Consider the following 23,704-nt stretch of genomic DNA (forward strand, 5'->3'; position numbering starts at 1 on the left):
GCTTGCTTCTTTGAAGACGGCCAGTATTTTCAGGCAGGTGAAGAAATAGTTTCTCCCTGTGACTTTTTTTAGGCATCTAACTCAAACGTAATGTGAGAAAGAAAAATGGAGATGTTTTGGGCTGTACTATTACAGGCAGTCGTGTCCTCTTCCAATTCTTCCTGCTTATACATTTGTCACAATGAGGGCTCGCTTCACACATCATTCTTTTTATTTTATGTGCCTCAAAGGTAACTGAGCAAAAAATTTAGAGGCATAAACTTTTTTTTGCTGGATCAGAGACTGAATGTTGCTTTCCATCTCTCTGTCTAAAGATTCATTAAGGAAACACATCAAAAGCAAATCAAGTTCTGTCCATTTCCATTGTGGCAAAGCAAAAGAGGGGACAAAGGTGGAAGTGAAACGTCAGGTTGCAGCTGCTGCGGAGCTGGCTGGCGACAAAGACAAGGAGCACACTGTGGAGGCAACGGGGACTTGTGCTCAGAGGAGCAGAAGGCATCCTTCTTCTGCTCGTGGGACAGCTACTGTTGGGGAGAAGTTAAGAGATCAAGGTCAGCCTTCATCTGGCAACAGGGACCACTGTGAAGGAACGGCTGTGTTCTTCTGCAGCCTCAGCTGTACTGGTGGAATTGCCAGAAACTCAAGGCCTCCGTGTGAAGCTTCTTCCAAAGGCAAACGGCATCAGCAGAAGTCCAGAAGCAAAGAGGTGAACGACGAGCGATGTTCACCAGCTGGCTCTAGCAGACCAGGAAGTGCCAAAACAGCATTTGTAAACTCCAGAAGTGACAGCGTGCGTGCTGTAGAACAAACCAGCAAAGCAGGAAGTAACGAATTAGCAAAAAAAGTCTCCCCTTTATTGTCTGCTGAGGCAGAACCTACCAGAACTGTGCCAAGAAACCCAGCAGCGTGTTCGGCTCCTGATGACAGTTTGAACTTGGAAAAAACAGATGTAATTGGATCCAGGAATGCAGATGATCAGTTATGTGCTGTCACATGGCCAAGTACAAATATTGAACTAATCCCTTTGGAGATTCGAATGCAAATAATAGAAAAAGAAAGAAAAAGGAAAGAGCTGTTTCGGAAGAAGAACTATGCTGCTACAGTCATACAGAGGACGTGGAGAAGGTAAGGCTACTGTTTCAGTAGCTAGAGAAGAGTGAGATACAAGTAGATGTAAATTAAATTAGTCTTGGTGGCAATGCACTTTATTTGATCCTTTTGCTTACAGCATTATCAGTGCAAAATCAGATATGTAATGATCTTTCACTAAACAAGGGGAAGTGGGTTCCACTTGCATAGAATTACATTAGTAAGACCGTAAAAAGGACAAGGTAAGTGATGACTGTTATTAAACTTCTCTCTGAAGCACTGATATTTCTTCAGAGAGTGTCCATCAAGGTTTGCCTGAGCTGAGCGTTCCCAGCTGTCGTGTTCATTAGCAAACTTGCATATGTAGGGGTATGGGGTTTTCCTGAAAAGGGGTTTCCAACCACATCCTTCACCACCATTTACTGACACACCTGCAGTGGTTTTCTGACCTGACTTGTAATGGGATAACCAAACCAGAAGAGATTTGGAAGCTGGGCTAGAGTTTATTGCCAAAACATGAAGCTAACCTGATGAACTTGACTGAGCACTAACAACTGGTGTACAGAAGAGACAGGCAGGAGGGAGTGAGATGTCCCAGGGTTTGCTTTTCCCAGCATTGTCCTGCTTTCATGAATGCATGAGTTTCACCCTCAGAAACAGTCATTCTTGATGTGCGTGCTCCTAAATATTTCACTTATTATCAGAATTGACAGGAAGAGGAGAGGAAGAGAATTGGCAGCTGTAGGTGAAGTGCATAATATGTTCATAATTCTTATTTCCTATTTTTTCCTTGACATTTTCTTCAGTTTTTATGTGGATGCAAAGAACAATAAACTGATGACTTTTACTAAAACCTGATCTTTCCAGGTCTTTCACTAGTTTAACAGTTCCATATATGTTTTAGTATTTCTTAGTATTCAATTAAAAAAAAAATAACAAGGAAGCTCCTTTGTAGACCTCAACTCTCACATGCCAGTAATGATGCAAAAATTGTTCCTCCAACCAAACTGTATGAAAAGAAGCAGCTGGTGGATGTCTGGGGGCATAGAGAGGGTAGTAATGTCCTTTGTACTAGTCCTTGGGAAACCTGCAAGTTTCCTGTGACAGCAGAATCAGATCTTAGTGACCCACTGCAGGCAGAATAAATGCTGAAAATTCAGAGGGGCTGTTTCTATCCCCTGCTGCGCCAGGAGCTAAGTACTAGCTGTCTTCCCAGTGCAGGGAGGCATCTGCATCCAACTTGCTCTGCCACAATGTGGAGCAGAGGGGAGCACTCAGCAGCTGGAGCACCAGGGTCTGCTCTTTGTCACCACAGGCAGCCACAGGAGGCAGCCAGCCTGGGCTGCTCAGCCCCTCCAGTAACCTCCTCTGGGCTACATCAAGCAAGGCCAGGAACAAAAGCTAGGAGAGAACATTTCTGAATACTTATTGTACAAGACTGCTGTTTTGACAGGAAGAGATAGAATCGTGGAATCATAGAATTGTTTTGGCTGGAAGAGATCTTTAAGATCATCAAGTCCAGCCGTTAACCCAGCACTGCCAGGTCACTGCTAAATCGTGTCCCTAAGTGCCACATCTACATGGCTCTGAAATCCCTCCAGGGATGCTGACTGCACCACTGCCCTGGGCAGCCTGTTCTGGGGCTTGACAACTCTTTCAGTGAAGAAATTTTTCCTAACATCCAACCTAAACCTCCCCTGGCACAACTTGAGGCCATTTCTTCTTGTCCTGTCGCTTGTTACTTGGCAGAACAGACCAACCCCCATCTTGCTACAACCTCCTTTCAGGGAGTTGTAGAGCATAATAAGCTCTCCCCTGAGCCTTCTTTTCTCCGGGCTAAACAGCCCCAGTTCCCTCAGCTGCTCATTGTAAGACTTGTTCTCCAGACCCTTCACCAGCTTCATTGCCCTTCGTGGGACATGCTCCAGTCACCACGATCTGTTCACCAAGTACCACATAGCTCTGAAAAGCTAAAAAAGAGGCATGGGGTTGTGCTGCCTTCTTTCAATGGTGCTTCGAGGCGTAAAAAATCCCGTGTCTTGCTCTGCAAGGTGGAGCGTGACCTGTGTTCCCTATGGGATGGGGCACCAGGGAGCTGGGACGAGCCGCTCGTTTGTCAAGTTCTCAGAACTGCTGCGTTCTCCCATTGCTTTCTACACTTCACTTAAGAAGTCCAAAGAAGTCTTGTCTTTCTCAGAAAGAGCTGATGCTGCCCATTGCTGGGAAGGGACACCACGGTCCAAGCTGGCAGCCCATTTGTTCCTAAACTGAAATGTGGCCAGTTAAACATTTGTGTTGGCTCTGCAAATACTTCTGTTTGCTCCAGCTCTTTTATTGATCAGCAAGCATGAGGTTGAATTTGTGGCCCAGTAATATTCCAGGTTATCTCTTCACTGTTGTTGGAGTATAAAAGTTACATTGGCTTTTATGAGTACATTCCTATTCCAGTGAAAAGTTAAAGGTTTGGACCATGATGTTTTTAACATTCATTTTGGAGCTGGTTTCTTTGGTGAAAATTCTGACTCTTTTGTACAGTATCATCTGCTTCTGTGCTGTCACTGTCTGTGTTTGCTATTTATGCATCCAGGTCTGGGGTCCCCAGTACAACCAGGTACTGATCAGGTCCAGAGGAGGGCCATAGAAATGGTCAGAGGGCTGAACACCTCTGCTATGAAGATGGGCTGAAGAGTTGGGGCTGTTCAGGCTAGAGAAGGGAAGTCTCCAGGGAGACCTTATTGCAGCCTTTCAATATATAAAGGGGACTTGTAAGAAAAATGGAGAAAGACTTTTTACCAAGGCCTGTAGAGACAGGACAAGGGGGAACAATTTTAAACTGAAAGAGGATAGTTAGATTGGACATAAAGAGGAAGGTTTTTGCAACGAGGGTGGTGAGACACTGGCCCAGGTTGCCCAGGCAGGTGGTAGAAGCCCCAGCCCTGGAAATACTCAAGGTCAGGTTGGACAGGGCTCTGAGCAACCTGATCTAGGGAAAGGTGTCCCTGCTCACTGCAGGGGGGTTGGACTAGATGGCCACTGAAGGTCCCTTCCAACCCAAACCATTCAATGGTTCTGTGATTCTGTGCCATAGTCCTCATACCCATACTGAGCTGCAAAGCAGCCACTTGTTCTCCCAGGGATCCACCACTTCTGCCAGCACCTCTCTCTGCTGTTTCAAACACTATGCAAGCAGCTCTGGGCTGTCAGTGTCTTCCTTGACCTTCTTTTCTAAATTAGATCCCAAACGCTCCTCGGGTGTCCAGAGCCTTTTAGATACCAAAAGCTGAAGTAAGTCAGGAGTAGGTTACAAGAGTCTATCCCTCGGTGATACTGTTGCTTCTGAAGGCTGTGCTTTTTCCACTTAGCACCAAGCTAAAACCCTTAAAGAGGAGCAGGCATGTGCCATAGCTTTCAGTCAAAGTGTAGAGCTGGGTAGTGAGCCTGGTGTTGAGCTGGCTTATCTGCATAGAAACTTCCCGTTCCATTTAAAGCTTTGTCTATCTGAAGATTTTGGATAGATCTTTCTAAACTATCCACCTGCTGAAATGGTGATAATGTCTTATCTCAGCAAGAAGTGCAGGTATTTACTTATATTTGTTCTGTTTACAAAACTCATATGTTAGAGGACACTAAGAAGGATCTTCCACTGTCATTCTGCGATGTCTACGGACAGCTCACTGTTGCCAGAGCTCTGGTGGGGCTCCTGGCGTTTGCAGCAGCACTGTAAGGTCTTTGTTGCCCCGGCTGTTGTGCTGCAGGACACAGCGGTGCTGCAGTGAGAGGCTCCCTGGCACAAAAGAGCTCTGCCTTCCCTCCTGCCTTCCCTCCTGCCTTCCCTCCTGCCTTCCCTCCTGCCTTCCCTCCTGCCTTCCCTCCACCCGGCCCACCAGTTCTGCTGTCTGCTCTGCTTGCACTTCAGGCTCAACTTGAGCTTTATTTTCTCGAGCGTTTTGAAACCCAGATAACGAGAGCTGTGAAATTAGACTTGATTTCCTCCTCCCAATTTCCATGCTACTAACCACACCACTAATGTTTATTTTTAAAAAGAAGAGAGTTCTGCCTCTTCCTTTGAAGTGGAGTTTGTACATATGTCATAAAAAAAGAGGTAGTGTGGGTGTTTTAGGATGTGGATCCCAAGCCAGATGGTGGCACCTGCCTGTCAGGAAATCACAGTTAGTGTCTCCAGCTAGCTCACACTAGGCAGCTGTACATGCTGACTGCTAATACAGCAGTTATTCTGATGCTGTCTCTGAAATACTTAATTTCCCATTCACTGCACACTAAATTATAGTTCTTAAGAAGGTACCTACTGTGTGGCTGCTCAGTCCTGTGTTTGTCTTTTGGGTCCAGGCTTCCACTGGTAAATCGTGTGTACTTGTAGACAGCAAGGGAATGACACATCATTAATGTATAATTCTACGTTAGAAACATGTAGAAGTTCATGCTTGAGTTCTGGCATTTCTCTAAATTAGGATTAAGTACGTTTGTGTCACTCTACAAATTCTTTTAGTCATGTTTTACTTATCAGAAGTTTATTGAGAGCTATTGCCAGCCTGCAACACAATGGTACTGGTCTCCTTAAGTATATTAAACTTGTCTGTCTCAGGAAAATGTTTAAATTCCCAGAGTCCACAAACTTTATGCATGTAGTCCTCAAAAGTGTATTTTAAGGTGTGTGGCTTGCCAAAGGTTAATTGCTTATTCTGCTCATTGAGGCTTACAGATCCTGTGTCTGGCTCACTCTCGTGGGGGACACTGAGGCCTGTGCCATTCCCCAGGGTCCACAGTGAGTTGACAGAAGGTGGAAATGAGTTGGATGCTGTTTTTGCTCTCCTGCTGGACTCAAGCTCTGTATTTTAGATACTATTGCTGTATGCCTACTGTGACCAGCAGTGGTTTTTAAGACTGGAGGTTCTGTGGGAATGAACCTGAACACCATTTGCCAGCCTTGTCATCCTGCACGTTCATTCCACATTTCTTTTGCGTGCAGTAGCTTTGACTGAGTGTTGGGTATTTTGTTAAGGCACCACATCAGATTCACAGAGCATCAGACTCGGTCCTGTTCTTTTTTCTCACTAGGATCAGGACAATGTGTTCTGGGAGAGCTGAATTAAAGAAATGTGCACATGCTCTAAAGATGAACTGCCTACATCTTCTCAGTGTCAGAGCCTCAGTTGTTTTCTTGTTGCTAAAAACCACCAGAAGTTCCCTACAAACATGAAATCACAGCTGGGTGCAAAGGTGGGGTGCCTGTGAATGGGTCATTTCACATATCAGCAAAGGCTTCTGGCAGTAATTACCAGATTCCAAGAGAATTGCTTAGTATTCTTTTCTGCTCAAGTATGAAACAGGCCCCCATTGTTTTTCCTCCGGTGGTATTCACAGAACCCATCCTTAGCTCAAGTTACGCTAGCAAGCCACTGTAACTGTGCCTCGCTTCACTGTCTCTCAATCTCTTACCCCGTTGAAAAGCTGTAAGTGAGGTGTCATTTAACAACAGCGTATCTTTTGTGTCACCTGTCTCTCAATGACGCTCCCCTTGTAATTCGTGCGGCTCTTTGCCGCTTGCAGGCACTCTGGACCTTTGCTGGTAAGATGCAGTTGCTCCCCAAATTTGTCACGTACTTCAATGAGCTGTGTAACAGCACATGCCTGAATTCCAAAGATCAACTAAGTTAAGGCTAAATACCTTTGTTTCACCCAGCAAATTTCACAGAGGTGTCTTACTAAGCTTACTGAGAGTTTAAAATTATTGGGGCTGTAACTGAGCATATCATCCCCCTTTGGCATTCTGTTGTGCTCTTATGGACTCAATTTTATATCCAGCTGCTGTGTGGTTTGAATTACACACTGCATTGGCTTATGACATATATTTAAACAATTTGTACCTGCTTGTGTTGTCTTTTGGTTTAATTTAGAACTTGTTCCAGCAGGAGCAACAGAACAAAAGCACCTCCCTCCTTCCTCATTCCCTTTACCAGAGCATCCAGCAGAAGCCTTTTTGAATGCCAGAGGGCTTGATGATCTGTGTGATTTGGCCCATTACCAAACGCTTGTAAAATATTAATTATAACTGTTACTCAGTGTTCATTTGTGACAGGTTTGTAGCGAGTTAATTGCTAGGCCAGTTAATTGACTCGCATGCATTAAATGCCAAGACCTGATTGAATACTTACATCTGAGTCAAGAAAAAAAACCCAAACAGCTCCTTGTTGCTGATGCTGTTAGCCACCCAAGTGGGAAGAGGGCCAGGTAATCTACCTGTGCCTCATGGAGCAGGGCTGTGACTGCACATGAGGTCAAATCAGCTGTGGCAAGGGTGGACCGGGGGACAGGGAGCCAGGGCGGGGAAGGGGAAAGAGCAAGAGACTGCTGGGAACAAGGTGAGAGGAGCTGCTGCAGGGCCAGCTGGACAGCAGCTCACTTTGCTGTAGAGGACCTGAGCAGTTCAACCTGTAAGAGGTAGATTTGGCTCCTCTCTTGCCCTGACTGAGAATACAAAGCGATAAAGCACGTGAGAAAATTTGTTGTTATTAAGCTGTGAACATGGTGAAAATGAGAAAACTATTGATTATACTGTTATTTCATAAATATGTATAGATTTTTGTCTTCTCCAGACTTTCAGTATGTTATAAAGCAGTTGATAAGCTGCTGTTGCCGTGCTGTAACTTTCGATGGCTGTGGTGCCAGATGTTTATTAGCTGTGTGAAATATCAGATGCATCTGGAATTGAACCCAGCTCCTGCTTTTTCTTCTGAGCAAACATTTCTCATTCAAACGACTTAGCACATCAGTGGGAGTTCTGTTTTCCCAGCCACTCATGTAATCCACCATGTGAACTGGTGCGTGGAAAGCACTGAAGTTAAAACAGGTCACCTAAAACAAGTGCTCTTCTCTTTTCTGCTCTCTAGTTACCAGCTAAGACAGGAGTTGTTTCAGCTTCTTGGTGCTAAGCGGCAGTGCAAAGAAGATGAAGACAAATGGAGACAAGAGACAGCTGCCTTCTTCATTCAGGTTGCTTGGAAGAAACAGCTGAACCATAGCCCTCTGAAATCAGTTCCTTCATGTAAAACTCTGAAATCTATAAACAAAACCGGCTCAGCCATAAAAACCAGCAAGCAGGCCATCCTTAAGCAGATCTATGGTAATTCTGTCTTCACTATGTTTATAAATTTCTGTGCTTTTATTTTTATAAGAAAAGCATCCCTTGTGTTTTGAGTTGTTCTATACTCTTCTCACCTAATCATTAGGGATTTCAACTATTTATAAAAATTAGTCTGACTCTCAGGTGTTCTGGGTAATTGTGTTTCTGTTTAAGGTTGAAATTAAAAAAAAACAAACACTAACATACTGTGATTTAAAATGGCTGCTGCTAAAGCTGTTTGATCACCATTATTCCAGCACAGGTCTTGAGCAACCAGATAATTCTGTTGCCAGAGCTGTTCACAGCCCTCGCAGTGGGAGGAGAACAGAGCAGTTAAATGGGATAGCTGCACAGCCACTAGCTGGACCACAGCTTTGTATTTTTCAGCATTGTTTTAAACTGGGGGGGGCTTGTACTGTTTCTTCAATATTTCCATTTGAATATGGTCTTGTTCCATGTTAATAACTTCCTTGTTTGAGGACAGCTCATCTTTATTGGCAGAGCAAGACCATTTTTTCTGATAACAGTGCCCTGCTCTGCACTGTGCCCAAATGCACACACTGCAGAGGAACGCAGCTTGAAGCAAGGGCAGAAGAAAAGAATTGCTTTTAAACCTTGAGTTCCTTCACAGCGTGGGTCACTGGTGGAGTAAGGACATGCTAACTGTAGGTATCTAGAGTTAGATGGATACCTACAGGTTAAGATAGATACCTACAGCTAACTGTAGGTAATAAGTCACATCCATCATGGCTCCATAGTTTAGCTAGCCAAAAAAGATAAAATAAATAAAGCAAGCAAGCTAATAATTTTATTTTCATTTTTTATAGCAACCCCAAGATGTATTTTAACTTTAAAGTTCACTTGTGTTGTGTCATGATTTTGTCATATAGAACGCCTCATTAGTTTCCTTATCATAAAGTATATAAAATAATGGTTTAGTCTACAGCTATGTAAAAACCACATCCTTATGTGAATAAACACTGAACTGTTCATGTCGTTTGTTAAAGGACGTTCTCAGGAAGGCAAAGTACATCAGCCAACAAGACCTCCTTCCAAGCTGAAACTTTCTGATGTGCATCTGGTCTCAGGTGGGACACAGATCTTTTAAAAATACTTTACTGTTTATGTATGTATGAGATTTCAGGGTTTTTTTTCTTTTCTAAAATGAAACCAATCTGCTCCAGACCTGGGATCTGCTATCAAAACACATAGTTGCTACCAAACTTCTGTGATAGCGCACTCCTCCTCTCACTGCTTTGGGACTTAACGGAGCGCTGCGCTTTTATCCTTGTGTTGAGTCATTGATACGAAAAGTCTATTTTCATTGGGCTGTTACTATGAAAGAGCTTAATATAATGGACTTGAACAGTGATAAGCCAGGTTAACATTCACCTTCCACTTTACAAATATTGACTGGGCCTACAGAAGAGAGCAGATTCCTATGTGACAATAATTCACACGCCTGTTTCCTAGAAATAGGTGGTTTAGTGCATAGACAAAAACTTGAAAATCCAGAGTTACTCATCTGATCTCTGCCCTTTCTTCTCCAATGGCATAATGGGGTTCCTGAGCTGTGCACAAAGCCTCAGTTGTTTCCTAGAATTTTGCTTTCAGTAAGTTTTAAGGTTCTAATGAAATCATGCATTTATTTGCGACTCAGAAGCCATGTAGCCATTACCAGGTTTTAACCTGGGAAAACTTTAGTTCTGTTTGGCACTGAAATGTTATGCATGGAGCTGCCATTGGGGCGGCAGGGTTGGCAAGACCAGGGCTGTGGAGCCCTGCAGGCAGATAGATGGGGCTGCACCACACAGTGCAAAACAGCATCAAAGGAGGAAGGCTGCAAAAGCAGTATCATCAAAGTCATTAAAGGCTGGAACTTATCAGTGTGTGCCATTATTTGACAGATGATTGATAGCTTAAAAAGGAACTTAGAGTACATGGCCATTTCTCCTGCGACACCTTTACTACAAGCTATCCTTAAGACTTTTTCAAGTGTGTTACGCAGGTACTTGGGGATGGGGGGGAGGGTAACGTGAGCCCTTCACCACCCGGGGATTTAGTGCCTCAGATACTGGGTCATCACTGTTGCATCACATGTAGTTCAGAGGCAGGCCACAGAGAGGTGGCAACAAAGCAAACAAATGCTTCATGGAGACAGCAGATCAAGTAATTTGCAAAGGGAAGGAAAAGACATTTTTCAGCTACTTTAACAAATCTTTGAAGGCAAAAGAAAACGTAACGGAAGACCTACCCTTGAGTGTGTTAGCACTGTAGGTGAGTTTCTGCCTCACTAACAGAGGGTTTTTCCTTGCACGGGTTGAAGACTGTTTTAAAGAGGTCTGACCAGCCAGGTGTCCATTTGCTACCGCTTCATGCAGACACTAATCTAAATTTTAGAAGAGCTTTAGCAAATAATGCTTCTTTTCGTTTAACTTCAGGACAACAGACCTCCCTGTCTTCTGAAATAAAAAGGCTTTCTTGTGAGGCTTGAGTGTCCTTTGCTTTCATAACATGGTGACGAATAGGATAGCGATAGGAACGCTGCCCAGTTCTTTAGAACACTACCTACTTTTATTCACCTAATAGAAGCTCAGGGAACTTTAGCCCTTACTTAAAGACAATAACATGTTTTTCATCTGCCTGCCTTTGTGCATGACAACGTTACATTTGTTGGAAAAGTTCAGAGCTGTCAGTGGCTAATGCCAGATACTCGCTTTCTGACGTAGGTGCCTGCAGTAGGTCAGGATGCTGCTCGGTTTGATTCTCCCCTTGCAGGAGGTACATCTGGGAAGGTGAAGACTGACTGTCAGCCCTAGTTTTAATGTTCATCTAGGTAGCAGAAAAAGCCTGCAGTGACAAATCTGTAACAGGGACTGACACCAAAAATCAGTTAACTTTCTGGCATAAGTGGATCAAACACTTTGGAGTGGGGACACACGGAAGGTATTGAAAGAAGAGGTACAAATAAGAAAGGGGGGGCAGAGGGTAACAGGCAAAAAAGGAGTATGCAAGGGGATATACAGACAGCAGGTGGGTGCTTCAAAATATCCTGGTAAATTAGTGCCTGTATGGTTGTTACAATTAAAACATTTTGGAACCTGAAAGCAAGCGGGTTCCTTTTTTAATATGTATTTATTAAATAGATGCTTTTTAGTCAATTCAGTAAATGCCATTTTTAGAGGCTCTCTGCAACAGCCCACACAGATAAGCCTGTTTTTTTGTTTCACTGTAGACATTAAAGTGTGTTTGTGTATTGGCACTTGGGATGACTGGCCTAGAATGCGATAAAGCACTGAAATGTTCGCATCTAATCTCTGCAAAACTGGGGAAACACATTTTACTTATTCACTGTTATTTGTGGTACCATGAGTGAGTCCAGACATTCAGCCACACTCAAAACTGAAGAGAGCAGGCAGCTGATGTTCATTTTTGCTTTCTAGTAATTCAGAGTACTTGCTTTAGCCCTGAACTAGTTTCCCTTATCTTCTAGACATGACCCAGTACCTACTGTTGTTAAATATCACTCAACAAAATCTCTTGCTGCATTTCAGCAAACTCTGCCAAGAGCATTGATTTAGTGACTGAACCGTCAGCCTGGCAACTGTTGTTCATTGCGGAGGGTAAATCTCAAGTCAAGCTCTGTTATTACAGTCTGCCTTAAACACAGGCAGGAGCGTTCTGGGGGAGCTGTGCCGGGTGCCACAGAAACCCAACTCCACACATCAGCAGCAGTGAGGTGTCAGGAAAAAAAGCATCTTCTTTTCCTGGGAGTCAGTGTTGATGAAATCTAGAATCCAGGACAGAGACAGCTTCTTTTTACTCACTGGAGTTACTCATCAAAACCGTTTCGCTCTTTTACAGTGAACAACCTACAGTGTGTCAATTTGCTGGAGGACATGGGAAAATCAAAGCAATTCTCATACAACATGAGACCAACCACTGCTGCGAAATCAAAAAATACCAGACACAAGCACTAAGTGAAACTGAACGTCTGGAATTTGAACAGCCCACCCCAGCAGAACCTGCCTTTCATAACACACAAGTCACCTACAACATATCAAACTTGAAGCATTTCCAGCTCTGTATTATCTCAGCATTACGCGCCAGGCACGCCTCTGAGGAGTTAGACTCATTTTGTGTACAAATTTGTTTTTAAATGCAGCTGTTAATTTATTTACTGACAGGATGAAATCTGAATTGCATTTGGAAACAGGAGACAAAGTACTGAGCCCTGCATTACAAGGGAATTGCAGGGGCTCCCAGGGCTTACTGTTGCCAAAAGTAGGGCAAAAAATGTCTTTTTGTCCAGAGTTTCAAAGGAGAAGGAAACTGAACCAAAGATAAAACTGTTCTGAAAGATTGCTGCTCCATTTCACCTCACATTTATTAAATGTTGTTTCAAAATCTAAACAGGAGCAGAAGAACAACCTCCTTTCCCCATTTCTGTACTGAAGAAACAACAATTTCTTAGCTAGCTATGGATTTGGAAGGAAAAAGTAGAGACGTTGACAAAAAATAGTAAATACAATTCCTTTCCCGAGCCTATGGAAATTGCAAGGGGTGTGTTGTCCACCCTTTGAGATTACCAGCAGTTTTTCTGCATATAAATAACTATCCATATATATGCACAAAAGGCATTTCTACAGAAAGTAAGAAAAGATGGACCTATTCTAGACGAAAACTTGTTCTTACAATAGCTTTGGAGCTGCCAGATTCAGTATTTACCTTGCACAAAGTATTGAAAAATATGCAACACAGCAAAAGTTAACAAAAAAAAAGTTTTTTAGTTTCAAAGTATATGGTTTTCTATTTTTTCTTCTAGTTGGTATTACTATAAAATTAATATGATACTTTAAAATAATAGATGACTGGAGTCAATGCAAGTCTTTTTATGCAAGCACTTAAGCTTCAACAAGACTGGATTTTCTTTAACGCCCCTCACTGTGGTCACCACCTCTACTAAAACAAGTTCCAGTAATGCCTACTAGCTTGAAAGGAAAGGCAGTTGGAGGTGCACAGTTCTTTGTAAAATTTTTATTCTGTTTCACTTACAAAAAATTGACAAGCTTTGTTCCAACGTCCTCCATTCAAAACTAAATAGAAGTCAATGCTTTACAAGGGACGCAGCTCGACCTCCTCAGTACACGGCGTTCACCGGGCCGGGCCCCTGGGGGTGAGAGGCAAGGTAGATGTTGAAGCAGTAATGGAGGTCTGTCAGCCACTGCTCTTGAACCTCACCACTCTTCAGTGTCTGGAAAGAAGGGAATAAAAAGGTAACAGTTTCACCAGCAGAACTTGCAAAGCTTTGCTTTGTTTTTCCAGTTAATCAGTCATGCTGTTGAAGGTACAAGGTGGCCTCCTTCACCCGCACACAGTGACATTGTGCTTCTCATTTAGAGGTTTGAACAGGGTATGTCTGTTAAAGCCAAAACAATACAGTGTTACTACGTGGTACGCTAAGTCAGTGTTACATTAGCATCTGGTGTCATTCACACACTTGATAATTCCTTGCTCTGAGTTATAGTGGCTTGCTTACTCACCAGTTCTGCAACTTACACTCCATTAAAATGGAAATGAGCGTGGTCCCACTAAATCAGGAGTCTGCAGGAGAACTGCTACCAACAGGCCACAGCCCATGACACTCAGTACTTCACTCTCCTTAGCATCCACAAGTGGTTAACAAAACCCCAGCGACTGCAGACACAACCCACCCATGGTGGAATGTCACAAAAACTGGCTGAAGCATTTTCAGCACCAAAGGAAACCAGGCACCCCATTCTCTGTTGGAGAACGGGCACCACACTCTCTTGCAGCTGCTTTTGTCACCACTGATGTTTGGTTTCTGGTTTCAGACCCTGTAACAGCTACTAATGGAGAGGTGCAGCTTACTCAAACCTGTGTGCTGTACACACTTCCTGCACCCAAAACTAGTAAGAGCTTTGTGTGGCGACAGTTTCAGAGTTCTCCAATATTTGCAAGAGAATGTATTTTGCACCACAGGTTTTTCAGAGGGTTTGTCTGAGTTAACCTCTTTGTACACCTATATACCCCTGCTTCAACAGACAGGAAAAACCAGCTTCTGATTTTGGGACAGCTCTCCCTCAGACAGGCTGTGCAGGTAATGTGCTTCCAGCAGACTTTGTTAGGGAGTCAGCTGTTGTCCAGGGCCCTGGACTGGCTGCACGGTAAACTTCAGAACTGTCTCCTCTGTGCAGTGACCACAGAAGGTCAGACAAGTATCAGCCTTCCACACAGCCTGGACTTCCAACACAGACCAAAGACGACCGTAACTTGTGTTTTGCTAAACATCTCTTCTTCCTGCTTGCACTAATTGCTAAACCTTGTATACCTTTGTAATCTGTGGGAGAGGATGACAAGTTTCATACCATGATGTCCTTGATAATCTGCTGCACCAGGAACTCGTTTGTGATCATATGGCTCCGGAGCTGGCCGTGCTGCATCAGCAAGCGAAGCAGCTGAGCCACCACGGGCAGCTCTTCCCGGCAGATCCTGCTCACTTGCAGACTCTGCAGCATCAGCCTCAGCAATCGTGGCAGGAGGGCCAGCGCAGAAATACAGGATCCCCACAGCATATCCCTGGCAGGAGGAGGAGGAGGACAAAAGCTGACACGATGGAGGACACAGATTTCAGGAATTCTTCTGTGAATTGGCCTCCGAGCCGCAGAAGAAAACATGCCCCTGCAAATTCAGTCGTGCCAGTTGCCTTCACCATAATTAGTGCCAAAGCACAAAATTTGTACCAGAAAATACTAAGTGTGAAAATACTCTAAAATTATGTACAGCACTGGAAGAAGGTCCTGCCCTGGAGCTACAAATGTTGCTGAAGCTCTCCGTGTAATTTCTGCTTGATGCAGCTGGGAAGAGGGGTTTGTTTCAGTTATCGTTCAGGTATACCTGAATCTTTAAGACTCAAGAAATCAAACAATGAAATCAGCTTTTTGTGATATGCAGGTCATTAAATACTCTAAATGAAGAAGGACTTCAGCTTTAAAAACATGTCTTAAATTTTAAGTATACTTTGAACTTGAAAATCTGAAGTTTAAACTGTTTAAAGACATTTCTGCTATACAGGTAAATAAACTTATTTAAATCTGGTATCTCTAGCTTTTGGTTTTTTAAATCAGATGGATTTGCAGTTTAGAAAAGGATGCCTGAGAAATTTTGTAACAGCTGAAATATCAAGTCAGTTAAGAGTACAAGCTTAGAAAGCCAAATCCTTTGCACACTGATTTTCAACATATCTAATGAAACTAAAGGCTAAAGCTAAAGATTAAGGTATAAATATGCACCTTTCTGAAGTCAGGATGGTTCTGATATCTAACTAGAACAATTTAAGAGGAAACCTTCAGTTATTGCTTGATATAATTCCAACAAAATTTGCAACTGTTTTTCTTAAAATCCAAATGCTGGTTTGAAGTAAGCAAAAGACAGTGAGCAAAATACATTGTGGGGATGTGAGGGGGGCATCCTTTCATTTTATATCTCTGAATACTTGTGGGTATTAAAGCAGAGACAAGAAACGTGGTAAGAAAAGCAGCATTACCTTTTCTGTACATGTTCTGCATCCTCTTTTTCTAAAGTTAGCAGAAAGTACAGAAGACTGTAACAACAAGAAGCTAAGAACTTGTGCAGGGTTTCACTTAGGATGCAAGCTTGATCCAAGAGCTTATTTATGGCACATAGAACAGATCCAGCTGTGCTATCGGGTATTACAACCAATCCAACCTGTATTAAGACAAAAAAAAAAAAAAACACAAAACCCAGCAAGTTCATCACTCTAAGACAAGCTGTTTTGCTAGTGTACAAGCACATCTACAGCTGAAGGACTCGTTTCATTATCACAACATTCACTCCTTCGTTTCTGTTCAAGCTCTACAGACTGCTGCATTTTTTCAAATCCCTATTTTTCTAAGAAATTGCTGCGCATAGCAACAGAAAGTAAAACCGGCAGCTTCATTCCATCCCCTCTGAATAAACACCTGCCTCATAAAAACCCCACTGCTCTGAGCCCTGCCCTGCGAGACGGTACAGGCACAGACAGACCGTTTTGGACAGAACAGGTCTTCCCTTTCACGCGTGCGGTGGGAGGGAGCAGCCCTTCCGTGCCTGGAACAGCAGTGAGCCGTCCCCCAGGGAACTGGGAGGTACTCCCCAGAAAGAAAAGCTGCTACTGGATTGTCAGCAGCACGCCCTAAAAAATCCAACAGGAAGGAAAGCAGGATGGGCAGAGCTAAATTAAAGCCCATTAAACATGTGGTGGGCCCACAGCTGGGGCGATACTATCCTGTTGTGAGAATGAGAACGTCACCTTCAGTAAGGATTTTACAGGCCTGATAAAGAATTTAGAAAAAAAAAAAAAATATTCTGAGGGCAGAGGCAGTGAATTAGAAAGTAGTTTAAATTTTGAAGTGCTTTTGAGTTACTATCCCAGATTTTTGTCCTGTAAAGCTGTGAAAAAAAAAAAAAATCCATGCATTGCTAATGAGGCACTATTTATCTTACAAAAAATAATTTAAGGAGTGTTAGAGTAGCCCAATTTGCTCACCTGCATGTACACAGTTTTAGGCTGACAGAGGCAGATGGTTCACTTAACAAGGTCAGCAGTTTCTTTTAAAAATATTTAGAAAAATATCAATACATTACCAGCTACAGAAATTTGGAACATATTTCATGGGTGTGATTACTTATGAGGAGTGAAAGACAAAGAACAATGATGTTTCAAACTTTTAAATACTTCCAATGTAAGACAGTAGGTGCATTTCAAGCCCCCAAGGGCAGATCACTGTCCCAAGCCAAGCCTGCACCAGCCAGCTGCAGAAGGATGGTCCTTGGTGACCAAGATGGACTGCAGCTGTCCCCAAGGCCCCACTGAATCCCACAGACACTGAAGCACTGAAGTTCCCCTGTAAGATGCTGCCTGTGTGGTGCCTTCCTCTCCTTCCCTGTTAGGTGTCATCACACAGAGATCCTGGGCAGCAGTCTAAGCAGCTAGCTAGTCCTGCCTTCAAAACAAGCTGAAATATTCACAAGTCAGAGCAAAGAAATCCATCTAGGTTTAGGTACCAACAGTTACTACTTTGGGTTTTTTTCTAACCTTGTTGAAAACTTTTGGAAATGCTGAAATTATACATGAAATATATTGAATACGTGGATCTGAAGGTTAATAAGTCAGTTATAAAATTTATCACAAAGAAGTTAACCCAGAAAAAAAAAAAAAATGGTACTTACCAGATATTTACAGATGCCAGTCTGGAGGATGTCAAAACACTGACTTTGTGAAGGTATAGTGGACAAGCTGTGACAGATCATCTGTTTTAATAAAACAAAGTTATATTTAAGTACTGAAATGCAAGCAGCAATCATTCACTGTCTAGTCATACTTTGTGGACAGACATAAATACAAAGTACCTCTGGGGACAGGCAGCAGCTTTGTCTCAAAGTATTGATTCTTTGCAGTGTATAAAAGTAACACTGCCAACATAAATTGTTCGGTGTTTAAAGAGCTGATGGCCTACACCATCAGTTTTTTGGGTAGTGGCTTTCTTCATTTTACCTGTGTGGTAAAAGTAGAAGGCAAAAACTATTTTATCCAGCTACAGCACTACACTGAGCCTCAACAGGCTTTTCCTCAGAGCCAAAGAATTTCATAAAAGTTATTTGTGAGGTGGTTTTCTCAAGCAGGAAACAGGAATGAAACAGGCCAGAAAAATAATACGACAAAGAAGAAAGTAGCAAAGATCCATTTCCAACTTATTTTCCTCTACACTGCCAAAATCATCGTGCCCAAAGATGATACAAAACGCAATGCTGCCAAGGGAAATCTTGGTTTAGGAACTGCCAAAAACTTCCTAGTGCTTATGTAATCAGGCACTAGCAAACTGTATTAGCTGCTCAGAGGCATGATGGAAAGAGGTTTAAAAAAACAAACAAAAATGTCAAACCAACAAGCAAAAAAACCCAACCCCAAAACCAACCAAGCACAAGAACTGAAGACTTAAATCTTCACTTTTTTAGTAAAACAATGGTCAAGACAGACAAGGGAGGCAGGGGAAACAAAACAAACAAACAAACAAACAAAAACCCAAACACCATCAAAACAAACACCACCACACCACAAAACACACAAAACCAAACCCCAACAAACAAAGGAAAATGCTGCATGGTTCCCGGACAGGATGACGAAACCAGAACTGCAGTAGATCTGCGAGTAAGCCCTATGACACTACAACCCCCAGCAGGTGGCTTTCTCTGTTCCTTTTCCTTCCCATCTCATTCCAATGATTTGCAAGCTGGTCAGAGGGCTTGGGTGACCTCCCTCTGCTTATTTACATTTGCTGCTCATCCTCCCAGCGTGTCAGCTGAGGCCTCCAGAACGCAACACTCGCGCTACGAGCTGCAATGTCCTGCTAAGGACAAGGAAGATGGAGGGACCGGTACAGAACCAGCCTCTGTTTGTGCTTAAGGGAACCAGAAAGAGAACAGCAAGATCAAACATTTGAGGGAGGGATGAATTTAAGTTCCCAAGTTTTACAAGTATCTCAATGAAGCGAAACCCATTCCTCTAAGATACCTTGTTGACTGAAGAAAGAGCTGAAGAAAACTTGCATACAATGAGCTGACTTGAGGGAATAAATTCTGTGACAGTGTCCTAGGTTTGAGACTTAAGTTGAAACAGGGCAGATCAAGACACCTCAACAAGAGAGGATGACAGAACAAAAAACATCACCCGTGTTGTGTAAAGAATAATAGCACACAATATTTCCAGCTGAAGAGAGACTCCACCGAAAGGAAAGGTCAGGAAAAGAACCGCTAGCTGAAGGTCCCGTGGTAAGAAAACTCAATCCCAAGTCGTGTGGCCACCAGTGGTGGTTTAACCAGAAATGGCCAAGCAGGATCAGATGTGTGCTCAGCTTTTTTCAGAATTACATGCCACACGTGCTTTCAGCCCTGCCTAAGTGGGCCGAACTCAACACATCTGCTTGATGGAACACAACACTGTCAGGCTGTCAGGACACTGCCCATGTTAATCAGTATTACAGGTGTAACTGGGCACATATTTTGTTTGACTAGTAGGACTAGTTAAAATCAAACACAATTTTATAGATATTCTTGCACTGAATACCCTTGGTTTTGATACTGTAGATTTAACAATGAATTAGTATTAAAACTGTGTACACCATCTTAGATACAGTAGTACTACTGTACACTGCAATTTGAAAGTGATAAAATATTAAGTACTCTGGAATATTCCCAAGAAACACCCTCCAAACATCCGCGTATTAGCAGCATCGAGGGATAAAGTCAAGCTGAGACAGAGGTTACTCCTGGGGCTGTCCTGTCAAGGACAGACTGACACCAACCTGACCTTGTATTTTAATGAGTAACACTTACACAAAAGGTAAAGCTGCATTGATTAGATCTGTCGGCTGACAGCTCAAGGCTGAGAAACCCTGCCAAGACAGGAGGATTGCCCTAACCTATAGAAAAAGCTCACATGGGTCTGATGAGTAACAGATACAGGCAAAATCCAGTGAAACAAGAGTGGTGGGTCATGCGCTCAGAGACTAATAAAAACTGCATGCAGCTAGAGTTGTAACAGCTGGAAATGAGGAGAAAATGGCATGTGTAACAACTGACCACGAGGTGGTTGTGATACAGCCACGAAACAGGCAAATGTCACTGCAGAGTGGAAAATCAAAGATAATCACAGCAGAAGGGATCAGAGCACCGAAGGTCCATTCAATACTACTCCCTAGGACTACGCAGACTTCTGAGGTATGGTGCAAAGCAGCACAGCTCTCCTTTTCAAGAAAGGTAAAATCAGACTGAATGGGCACAGGAAAATGGCACAAGGAAGAGAAATCCTGTCCTCCTAGTGTCAATGGAAGGAGCTTCACCCGCCGAGGCTGGCAGAGCTCTACCCGAGAAGGGATGTTCCTGTCGCTTGCAAACACCACAAAGAGGTGAGAGCAGCTGCTGGAGAACAAATATAAGCAAAGAACAACATACAGGAATGGTGATCATAGCTGGCCAGGGGTGCAGATGGATGGACATCAGGAAGGATGACTATGAAAGGCAAAATGCAGGAGACATTTGTTGCTCATGAAACAGAGTTTACAGCTGGGGCGTGCCACACGTCTGTGAGCACGTGACACGACACAGTACGCTACAGATCCCTCTTACTTCAGCACATACCCACAGGAGGTCAACAAATGAAAGACCTTGAAGGCAAAGCCACATGAAAACTAAGGTTTCAGTATTAATAAAGCCATTATCAATATTTCACCGTTAGGACTATGTCCCTAAAATAGGCCCTATCAGTCCACTGAGGTTCTGCCCAAGATGACCTGTAGCAGCATCTTGTAACAGGTACAACTCACCACCACTCAGACTCTTCCAAAACTGGCAAGGAAAAAGCGCATCATGCCATCGAAGAGCAGGACGCTTGCTTAGAAGGCTTGTGCTAAAGTGCCCTGGCAAGGTAGTTTTTCAATCCTTTAGATCCTTTTGACCCTCAAAATAGCACAACCATTCCCTACATCCAGTTCTATTTTCCTACAGTGAAGGGGGAGTGGCAATCCTTTTCAGTCCCATAAATTAAATCCTGCTTAAAATGCCCTTCATAACAAATGCCTGTTATAAAAAGTGAAACTGAAACGTTATTAGACATGGAAATGAAAAGCAAAGAAAACTTAATTATCACATGAAAATTAGTATTTTTCCTGACAATTTGCTTTCCTTAGGCAAGGGTTTGCATGATGTTTAATTTCCATAATAAAATGTCACAGCTGATTCATTATTTTACATTTGATTAGCATTTATCGCATTTTTGGAACATTCATAGATTGGTTTTGGACCAAAGCCAGAGTATTTTTGATTCAGAGTAGTGCTGAAGTGAATGGACAGAGGATGAGCATTTCTGATGATAGGCAAGCTTTGTATCTTTTTGAGACAAGTTTGGTTCAGGACTAAAGGTTCGGGGGTCTTTCTGTGCTTTTCCTTTTTTTAATTTTTAATTTGGTTTGAATGTCCACTTGGATAAATTAAGCCAAAAATAAAAAAAGCATTCTCTTAAATACAAGGATTATCTGTTAGCATTATGCAGCAAATACTACAGGCTTTGTAATCCACTGGCAGTTTTCCAATCCAAGCCTTATTGCTCAGACCAGCCAAACTACCCATCATACTCGCGAGCCACAAAACTACAACAGCAGGATCCGTAACAGTGCTTTAGGAATTGTTACTGCACAGACCTCCTCGCCTGCCATACCAAAGACATACTCCAATAGTAGCCAGCTAAAATGGAAAAAAAAAAAACAAAAACCACCAAACAAAAGAAAACAAATAAAACAGTGGGAAGGCAGCCTAGGAGCACTCCCTGGGCTTTCTGAGATCCTGGCAACATGAAGTATTTTACTGTAGTTTTCAGCTGGATGAGTTAAAAGCATTTTTGCTGCTGACAGCCAATGTAACTGACTCTCAATCCAACCTGAAACAGGCTTTTCTTAGCTCTGATATACAGAGGAATCCATCAGTTTAACCTTGCTTATCTGTAAGATGCTCTCAATTCCAAAAGGCAAATTGGGATGACCTCAGGAAGCCCAGCCTCAGTCTGAGGCCTCATGGCACCAGGAATACGCACAAATGATGCATGGAGAGCAATGTTTTGTTCCTTATTTAACTGGTCTCACTCCCTAAATCACTCAACGCTTCCTACAGCATGCTAGAATCCTGACTCAAAAAGCCTCCAGGGAAGTATTTTATCAAGAACTCTCCAGGGAAAATCTGCATATTATTCCAAGACTAATCATGCTGCAAAGTACTCTTTCAAAGAAAAATACTCCCCTTCCTCTTAAGACACACACAAGCATTTTAGCGAGTCACTCTGTGGAGTCACACCAAGGACAGCTCAGACTCCAGGAGAAGTGATTTTATTAAGAAAAGAAAGTTGGCACACACTAGTCACTATATCCTAACGTGAACTTTAAAACATTTTTCATTTCACATCAACATCCACCTCAGAGATGGGTAACTAAAACCTAGCAGGCTGTTCTGCAGCCAATTCCCCAGCCCGTGTGAGGCGCCTGCTCCGAGCGGGACTCTGCCCAGTAAAACGTGTTACTGCAGAGCGCAGAACATGAGACGTTTTCAGGTGATGGGGCAGGCAATGAAGCTTGTCGTCTGAGGCTTGGCCAGCTTCCCCCGCAGCACCTCAGCTTATCAGACAGTGTACTCCCCTGACAGGTGCTGCTTCTCTCTGTGAAATAAATTGATCTGACAGGGCAATATTAACAGTGCCCTGAGTTGCTGAGAGCGCTGCGTGCAGCAAGAGATCTTTGTTCCTGGGCCTTGGCGAAGCGCCCAGGGGCGGATGTGAAAGGTATTCCTGATTCAGTGACTCCAGAAAAAAAGAAAACAGTAACACAAAAGCCCCCACTTGAAACACCCACACAATCACAATAACACAAAACAAAACCTAGATTAAAAAAAGAAAATGCCAAAAAGAAGGAACAGAGCCTGCAGGAGAACACTGCATAGGTGGGTAACGGGGAAAAACACCACTATGGGGCTAACTTTATATTCAGGATAGCAAAACAGGAATACAGGAACTTGTTTAAGAATTACAGCTGTGCTTTAAAAATGTATTCTGTCCTGCAACTGAGTGGAGTATGTATTTCTAAAGGCTTAGAACGATTATGAAACACAGTTAATGTCCAATTGCTGGCTCAGGAACAGGAAAGCTGCAGCACACAAACTCCCCTTGCAGCTGCTGAGCTGTGGGCATTGCCTACCTGCAGGCTCCTCGGCCGTGGCACGCAGTCTGACATCAAACCTGTATTAAGAGTCAACGACACCAAGTGAAGCCACCTTCCTTTGCCACGGGATGCAACCACACGAGTGACAATCACCACTGCTCACCTCCTGGGCAACAACTTGACCACATGTTTTAATCTGGGCACCAGCAAGATTTGGTGCCAGAAGGCAGAGAACTACAGGGGCTAGAGACAATCCTACTGTCTCACTAAGTAATGGGCATTTCTGAAAATATTAGTCTTTTGTCAGCAAAACCAGGTTTTCTGCTCAACAGCTAATGTCCTATCCAGGAGATGGAAGCCGTGCCTAAAAACCAGCACTGGTCTGGTTCTCAGAGGCCTCTTACTAACAAAATTCCAAGAAAGGACACCATGAAATAGCTTTGCTAACCAAGAAGCTTTTGTTTCACCCTCTTGCAGCCATAACAAGCCCTTTCACAGCTCTGCAGCTTCCTCACATTCACAAGGGCCGATTTCTCCTCCTCGTGGATGCCTCCTTGTCAGACCACGTGCAGGATGCTCAGAGAAACACCTGATGTGCAAGTCTCCAAATCCACCTGCCTGCCCCTTCCCCAGAGAAAAGGACTTGAAAAATACATAAGACTGTGCACTTCAGAAGCTTCCTCTTGTCCCACAA

At 43.2% G+C, this 23,704-nt stretch overlaps 2 protein-coding genes across 3 annotated transcripts in view; one reads left to right on the forward strand and one right to left on the reverse strand.

Moving 5' to 3' along the window:
• The window catches only part of INVS (inversin), an 86,551-nt gene extending 74,341 nt beyond the window's left edge, over positions 1-12,210 (forward strand). The window contains exons 13-16 of the mRNA XM_008945109.1: positions 315-1,125; positions 7,998-8,230; positions 9,238-9,318; positions 12,095-12,210. Coding sequence (XP_008943357.1) covers positions 315-1,125; positions 7,998-8,230; positions 9,238-9,318; positions 12,095-12,210 — 1,241 coding nt within the window. The remainder of the gene's footprint in view (positions 1-314; positions 1,126-7,997; positions 8,231-9,237; positions 9,319-12,094) is intronic.
• A 1,039-nt stretch (positions 12,211-13,249) lies between these two features.
• The window catches only part of TEX10 (testis expressed 10), a 50,043-nt gene continuing 39,588 nt past the window's right edge, over positions 13,250-23,704 (reverse strand). The window contains exons 11-14 of one of the 2 annotated variants that reach the window (XM_008945110.1): positions 17,483-17,563; positions 15,798-15,979; positions 14,620-14,830; positions 13,250-13,484 (exon numbers count right to left, since the gene is read on the reverse strand). In XM_008945110.1, coding sequence (XP_008943358.1) covers positions 13,371-13,484; positions 14,620-14,830; positions 15,798-15,979; positions 17,483-17,563 — 588 coding nt within the window. In that variant the 3' untranslated portion in view covers positions 13,250-13,370. The remainder of the gene's footprint in view (positions 13,485-14,619; positions 14,831-15,797; positions 15,980-17,482; positions 17,564-23,704) is intronic. The other variant, XM_008945111.1, reaches the window with a different exon arrangement.

Source organism: Merops nubicus, unplaced genomic scaffold (genome assembly GCF_000691845.1).
Source record: "Merops nubicus isolate BGI_N331 unplaced genomic scaffold, ASM69184v1 scaffold6958, whole genome shotgun sequence".
NCBI classification, from domain to species: Eukaryota; Metazoa; Chordata; class Aves; order Coraciiformes; family Meropidae; genus Merops; species Merops nubicus.